The sequence below is a fragment of the Lithobates pipiens genome, unplaced genomic scaffold (assembly GCF_037356315.1).
Source record: "Lithobates pipiens isolate NorthernLeopardFrog02 unplaced genomic scaffold, aLitPip1_a1.2 Scaffold_16, whole genome shotgun sequence".
In the NCBI taxonomy this organism is placed as follows: Eukaryota; Metazoa; Chordata; class Amphibia; order Anura; family Ranidae; genus Lithobates; species Lithobates pipiens.
Window position 1 is genome coordinate 336,463,090 of NW_027507748.1, and position 7,871 is coordinate 336,470,960.

The window sequence follows — 7,871 nt, forward strand, 5'->3', positions numbered from 1 at the left end:
TTTTTTTGACTACATATAAATATATTTTTTAATGTTCTATGCTAGTATCCACATTGTGGCAAAATTCCTCCCATCGATTGTGTACAACTATTCCACATTATCACCACTAGAGCGCCACGTGGAAGTTTTATTCAGATTTAATATGGCCATATGTTCTCTACAAACTTTACCATGATGTGTTGGTTTATTGATGTTTAAGCACTTCAGCCCCAGCAGGATTTACCCCCTTCCTGGCCAGAACATTTTTTTTTGCGATTTGGAACTGCGTCACTTTAGCTGACAATTGCGCAGTCATGCGACGTTGTACCCAAACAAAACTGATGTCCTTTTTTTCTCAAAAATAGAGTAGAGCTCTCTCTTGGTGGTATTTGATCACCTCTGTGGTTTTTATTTTTTGTGCTATAAAACAAAAAAAGACTGACAATTTTGAAAAAAAAAAAAGCAATATTCTTTACTTTTTGCTATAATAAATATCCCCAAAAAAATATATAAAAAAAACTCATTTCTTCCACAGTTTAGGCAATGTATTTTTCTACATATTCTTGATAAAAAATAAATCGCAATAAGTGTATATTGATTGGTTTGTGCAAAAGTTCTAGCATCTACAAAATAGAGGATTTATGGCGTTTATCTTTTTTTTTTACTAGTAATGGCGGCGATCTGTGATTTTTATCGGAACTGCGACATTGTGGCGGACAGATTGGACACTGTTGACACTATTTTGGGACCATTGACATTTATACAGCGATCAGAGCTACAAATAGCCACTGATTACTGTATAAATGACACTAGCAGGGAAGGAGGTTAAACAATAGGGGGCGATTAAGGGGTTAAGTGTGTTCTAACTGTAGGGGGATGGACCCACTAGACATGACAGTCTCACTGCTCCCGATGACATGGAGCAGTAGATCCCTGTCATGTCACTAGGCAGAACAGGGAACAGGGCGTGCCTGGCGAACATCAAATTCGCAGGGCACGCTCCAACGGCATGTGCCTTGCTGGGCCACAAATTCAAAGGGACGTACAGGTACGCGCTTTTGCCTGCCCGTGCCATTCTGCCAACGTAAATTGGCGTGCGGCGGTCAGCAATCGGTTAATTAATGTGATGTATAAAAATACTTTCCCCTGGAATTGACCCATATTTTCTATGACTAAGCTAGTAAAGGCAAAACCCATTGAAGCAAGCTGGTATGACCAGCCAGATGAAACAGTGTGCATTGTGTGACCTAACTAAATCGTGTTTAAAAGCACAGCGATGTCAGTGCAGCTCTTTCTTTGACTTGTGGCTTGCTCAACATGCTCCTGGGGTGGGCACCCGATGACAGAGAAGTGAACATTTTGGAATGACATCACTTGCCATTATTTCTACCAACCAGAAAAAAAAAAGAAAACTCCAAAAGAAGAGGATAATAAAAGAGTTTGTTGTTTATTCTGCAGAACCACAATGAATGGTGTAAGGGCTTACAATGAACAAGTTAAGGATTTTCACAAGCAAATCAAACATTTTTCACTTGCTGGGGAAATTAGAAATTGGCCTGAATATAACCCCGGATGTAGCTGCACAGACCAAATTAAATAAATTCTCCATCGAACAAATTCCAGTTACTCACATTTTCAAAAATGAGGATCTAATACAATGCTTATATGATGAGGCTGTTACTGGCTAAAAAACAAACAAAAAAAAAACAGTATATCGAGTATGGTCAGGTAATCTGTATGCCAACCATTAAAAGTCAATACAACGATAAAATGGGAGGAACCAGTAAGCTCTAGTAAGTTTCCTGTAGTCATCTGTAAAAAATGATTTGATTACTAGACTATTAATGGTCACATGGGAGTTGATTTACTAAAACTGGAGAATACTAAATCTGGTGCCACTCTGCATAGAAACCAATCAGCTTCCATTTTTTTGTGTCAAAACTTCATTGAACAAACTGAGGTTAACAGCCAATTGGCTACCATGCACAGCTGCACCAGATTTTATACTTTCCTGTTTTTGTAAAATCAACCCCTATGGGCACTATGCAAACTTTGATGCAAGAAGTGTTTTAGAAGCACTGTCCTTTTAAGAGGGAGTTTTCTGCTCATACGTTGTAACTTTAATTTTAACAACCCAAGAAGGGGACAGAGTAGAGGATCGTCTCCATTTTATGCTTGCCTCCATTAGGCCCCTTTCACACTGGGGCGGGAGCGGCGTCGGCGGTAAAGTGGTGCTATTTTTAGTGCCGCTTTAGCGGTGGTATGTGGCCGCTAGTGGGCCGGTTTTAACCCCCCGCTAGCGGCCTGAAAAAGGGTTAAAACCGCCCGCAAAGCGCCGCTTTGCCGGCGGAATAGCCGCGCTGCCCCATTGATTTCAATGGGTAGAAGCGGTTTAGGAGCGAGGAATACACCGCTCCTAAAATGCGGCTAGCAGGACTTTTTTCACCGTCCTGCCAGCGCACCGCTCCAGTGTGAAAGCCCTCCGGCTTTCACACTGGAGTGAAAGGGACTGATTTTTTTCATCCCCCATCCCCCAATCATACCCAAGCTGCCTATATACAATTTTTCAGATATTCAAAAACGTATTGCTTAAATTGAACTCCTCTTTAAGCACACCCCGTGCAGCATTGGAATGCATGCATCTGCCTTTGTAGATTTTCAAAATAGCCCCTTCAAATCCTTGACCAGTAGTGCGAGATGGATTTGGTCAGGGCTATGGAGGGGATGAAAATGCAATCATGAAACAGCAGCTCCAGGTTATGCCTGTCCTGGTTCTTCATTAGATGAGAACTCTGAAATATTGTTTTTCCCTTTACAATGTCCTATGCTAATGCATCATTTACAAGACTTGGCATTGAGATTCCAACTGTATTAGGAAAAAAAAACAACTCACTGGTGTACACAATTTGAAGTTTATAGACAGGAAACATTTACTTTTTAAATTATTGCTTCCTGGAGAGCTTAAAGTAACAGTATTTTAAGCAATTTATTTTCTGTTTAATTCTCCTGTCCCCAGCCCCCGTCTTTTACTCATCTGTCCCCCAATCCAGCAAGGAACTGGCCATGTGACCTAATCAGAACTGCTCATCTGGTTGTCAAAACGGACTTGGCCAGAACCATTTATGTGCTCTGCAGTGTCCTTCAATCCTCTGAACGCCTTATGCAAATGTAATCCAGTGTATGAACTGTCTACATAATTTAATAGAGATTTCAGAGTGCCTGTATGGATCCTGCTGGAGACCACAAAGCCGATACCTTGCTGGAGCAGAAGGGTGTAAGTAAAAAGACAGAGGACCAGGGGTAAAAAGAAAAAATTGTAACTGCAGGTGCATGTTAAATTTTTCACTGAAACAAAACTGCATACTGGTCAGAGCTTTACCACAAGTCTTTAGTGCACACAGGGGTTGACTTACTAAAACTGGAGAGTGCAAAATCTGGTGTAGCTCTGCACAGAAATCAAACACCAGATTACAATCGCAATTCAACACCCCCCCAAATCTGTAAACAGTGCAGAGCCAAGCTGTCAAAAAAAAGCTGACAAATGTATATCAACATTGCTCAGTGCTGAGAGATAGAGAAGAGAGAAGAGGAGACATGCAATGTATCATTAGGTTCTTTAAGAGCAAAGGAATGAACTTCTTCTGGTACATGAGGTCAGTTTAACTACTTAAAGACCAAACCTTTTTCTGACATTTGTTTTTTACAGGTATTTTCTGCTAGAAAATTACTTAGAACCCCCAATTTATTTATAATATATATATATATATATATATATATATATATATATATATATATATATTTAGCAAAGACCCTAGAGAATAAAATGCCGGACGTTGCAATATTTTATGCAACACTGTATTGGCGCAGCGGTCTTTCAAACACAAATTTTTGGGAAAAAATACACTTCAATAAATTTAAAAAAAATTTAAAATAGCAAAGCTAACCCAATTTTTTTGTATAATGTAAAGAGGATGTTGGGCCACAAGAATTGTGATTCTCATTTTATCCAGAATCGTGCAGCTCTATTGGCTACCAAGCACAGCTGCACCAGATTTTGCACTCTCAAGTTTTAGTAAATCAACCCCAGTTTTTAACTTTAAAAGCAAATACCATTTAGGCCTAAAAAAAATAAAAAATAAAAAAAATAATCCACAGTATAAAATATGTACACATTTACAAATACCAAAACAAGAAAAAAATTCTGATGCTTGTAACCAAGCACAACTGTACTGAACGCCTTACTTTACACAGAGTAAATATCTAAAATTCTGAGTCCTATTTTGGAGAATCTTTTTAGCATTCTCCTGTGTCAGCAAAAATATAAAACTTTTAAAAAGCAAATACAATTAAATTTACCATTTTCAATCTTGAAAGTAAATCTGAAAACGATGGAAATGCAAGACCACGTGAGAAGGTGCTACACATTTGTTTAAGATGTCAAACTAAGCCATACCAATGTATGTCAAATAAATAAGCTGTGGCATATTTGGAAAACAAGCAAGTGCCTTAAAAAGAAAACCAGATCATATATGGGCTAATTTTGTTTTGGCATAGTAAACCATCCGTAAAGACATGTGTATGTGTAAATTGGATGAAGTCAAATTTACACAATGCTACTTATTTACTGAGGACTATTAAGAGGGATATAGTATGCTTAGAGATGCCTACACAGTGAGGCGCCACACATTATTATTGGCTCGTCAACGCCTATGATGGACTGCCTATGATGGACCTCCTTAATGGTCTATGGGCATAATGGAGCAGGCAACTTGTAGCACTGTTAGAAAGTGGAATAGTTTTGCCCGATATGGTCTAATGGCAGACTGCCACTGCCATAACTGCAGACTTTTGGGAGGTTGCTGCAGGTATGTACAAGAACCTAGAAGTGTCTGCGCTTTATACGTGCAGCAGTTTAATTCCGCTAGAAAATTATACTTCAATACTAGAATTAAAAGGAAAGGTATATCAAATCCAAATACAGATAATGATCCCATATATTAGAGGAAATGTTTATGTAAACTGGCAGTCTCATTGGGTATTAATTTAACATTAGGGTGAATGGAACTCAGTCAATGCAATATTCAGCATTAATGTGGCTTAGAAGGGGTGGCTACTGTGTAGTATACAAAAGGGGGTAAAATAGGACATGGCCTATCTGCTTCTTCTCAACTCTGAGACAAAAATACCCGACTGCTGGTTTAAAGAAAGCCACAAGCAGCACTAGCTGAATTTCACCCACAATGTTGTGAACTGAACTTGGCACAAGAAAGCAACAAAAAGGCACATAGAATGTAGCTGTTTACACATACCACAACTTTGCCTAGATCTATTAAAAAAACATAAAAGCTGGTAAATTTAGACACGCATGCTGGTGTCTTATTTGAAGTAACAGTGAATATCCTTGGTCTGGAAGTCAGTTCTCTTGAAAGTCTTGCTTGAAGTGGTAACCAAAACTAATAATCCTTAGGAAAGAAAAAAAAAAATATATACCGTAAGTGATTTCAATGTATTAAGCCAAAGAACACAACAAATGCAAAGGTGCAAATGGACCCCACAACCCTCTGCAACCAAGGTATTGTGCAGGCTTTTAGAGCAGCTCAGAATTTTTTTTATTTTTATTTTACATTTCAAAAACAGGAAAAGACACCATGCAGAAGGCTACTTTGGAGTTTACTAGAGGTGCAAACTTTTCATGTCAAAAAGCATAGCCTATTAAACGGTGCTCTCCATCAACTGACTCCCATCCAAAGACCGTAGTCATCAGCTAGTTTCAGGATCTCACCTGTTTTTCATAAAGCAACTGTCATTAGGGATGTAAAATTGGCCATACATAGATTATTTTTGTTCAGCCTGATGGCTTAACCAAAAAAAAATCTAACTGATTTCTTCAATCATGCTTTACAGTGTGAATGGACGAATCTCCTGCTGTGATCATTGTGTTTTGACAGCCAGCCTTGCTGACTGTTAAAATGCCTGGACAGTGTCTGCGTCCGATTGAATGCAACCACTGTTCGAGCTAACAATTTTCTGTCAGGCTCTTTCAATTTTTTTAATAGGGGGGGTGGGGGGGGGGGTGGAGGACTGGAGGTGGCCATAATTAAACCTATTAATCAAATTTTACCGAAATTGTAACATGTCTAGCTTAAAAAGGAGTTTGTAAAAGGCAGAAGTTTTTTTTTTTTTTTTTACCTTAATGCATTCTATACATTAAAATAAAAAGACTTCTGCATGCAGCAGCCACCCTAGCACCCCCTAATACTTACCCGAGCCACATCTCTATCAAGCAATGTTCGCAGGTTCCTCAGCTGTCCAGGACTCTCCCTCCTGATTGGCTCAGCAGTGGCGCCATTGACTCCCGCGGCTGTCAAAGTTAGTTAGCCAATCTCAGGAGGGGGGGGGGGGGGGGCAGGAGTCGAACAGCAGCTCTGCGTCTGAATGGACACTCGGCTGCCCCATAGCAAGTGGCTTGCTGTAAGGGCACTTGACAGGAGAGTGGGGCCAAGGGCAGCGAAGAGGGACTTGAAAAGAGGAGTATATTGGCTGTCCTGTGCAAGACCACTACACAGAATGGGTAAAATAAAATAAAAATGAAACACCCCAGGAGACTTTACAATCCCTTTAAAGAGGCTGCCACCACTGCACTCAAGAGAAAATGCTAGATGCCTGTCTGTGTCTGACCCAATGTACAACTGTAGTTTTTTTTTTTTAACTTGGTTATAACCCACCAGATTGCGCTGCCCACCTGGCTTCAAGCTGCACAGATTTTTGAACTGCACATATGCATCACAGGCCCGTCATTTAAAAAAAAAAGAAAAGTCATGATCGGAGGAACTGCTCAAGGCCGCCATGGGTACATCATTTCCCTAAAAATAAATGCAGCTGCATTACGACAGCAATCCTTCCCCCCGCAGAGCTATTGTGTTATGACAAGGGGCTGGCCCCCTCTACCAAAACACTCCGATGAGAGGACTGATTGGGAGCCAGTTGGCTGCGGATTTTCCAGCATGATCGGCCGGTTTCTGTCAGAATGGCTGCCATACACACGGGCCGAATGTCAGTCGTTTTTTATTAAACCAGCCGATGTCGCCCAGCATTCAGCCGGTGGGAAAGGGGCTTTACAAAGGAAACCATAACAACATGAGAATGAATGCTCATGTAAATTCTCAAAGAAAATGGTATACTATCGTGCTTGAGGTAAATGAAAGTGCTCTGGCCATTTGTAGCAAACCATGCCATTGCTCACATATAATCATATGTCATTAAAGTGGTAATTAAACATTATCTATTGCAACTTAATACTTTGATGTGGAGTTTTTTTGTTTTGTGTTACTGGCTACATCACCAGGTGAAAAAGCAAAAAGAACATAATTTTAAAAAAATAATGCAGCCATCACATTTAAGGATTGGCAAACTGCAATATTACATTTGCTGTGTTAATTCCAAAAAAAAAATTTGACAAAGTAAATGTAAATATAACCCAGTGGAAAACAGTTATGTTTTCATAAAGACTTGGAATTAGAAAGAAAAAACATTTCAGATGAATTCAGGCAATACTTACTGATCTGGGCTTTTTGTTCAGTTTGAGGTCAATCCTTTCAAAAAGAAACATATAACACATGTAAGATGCAGAAGAAAAAACATGATTTCTTTTTATACAGAGACAATAAAAGAGAACTAAGTTACTATATAGAGTTTTATGCAGATTCTAGTTATGCACGCGATATAAAGGAACTTAAATGCATTGGTTAATGGTGTAAAAAATGACTGCAGTTATAAAAAGGGTCAGTCACAAAAACGTAACTAACTCTACCAGTCTAAGCTCACGCTTGTACATTATGTATGCAGACTACTAAAGGAAACCCTATGGTGGCACTTACACATGAGCATAGGAC

At 39.4% G+C, this 7,871-nt stretch overlaps 1 protein-coding gene across 2 annotated transcripts in view; it reads right to left on the bottom strand.

The window, feature by feature from the left end:
• Positions 1-1,407: 1,407 nt before the first annotated feature.
• The window catches only part of MEAF6 (MYST/Esa1 associated factor 6), a 44,763-nt gene continuing 38,299 nt past the window's right edge, over positions 1,408-7,871 (bottom strand). For both annotated transcript variants that reach the window (XM_077481797.1, XM_077481796.1), the window contains 2 exons: positions 7,538-7,571; positions 1,408-5,441 (listed from right to left, as the gene is read on the bottom strand). In XM_077481797.1, the coding sequence (XP_077337923.1) occupies positions 5,433-5,441; positions 7,538-7,571 (43 nt within the window). In that variant the 3' untranslated portion in view covers positions 1,408-5,432. The remainder of the gene's footprint in view (positions 5,442-7,537; positions 7,572-7,871) is intronic.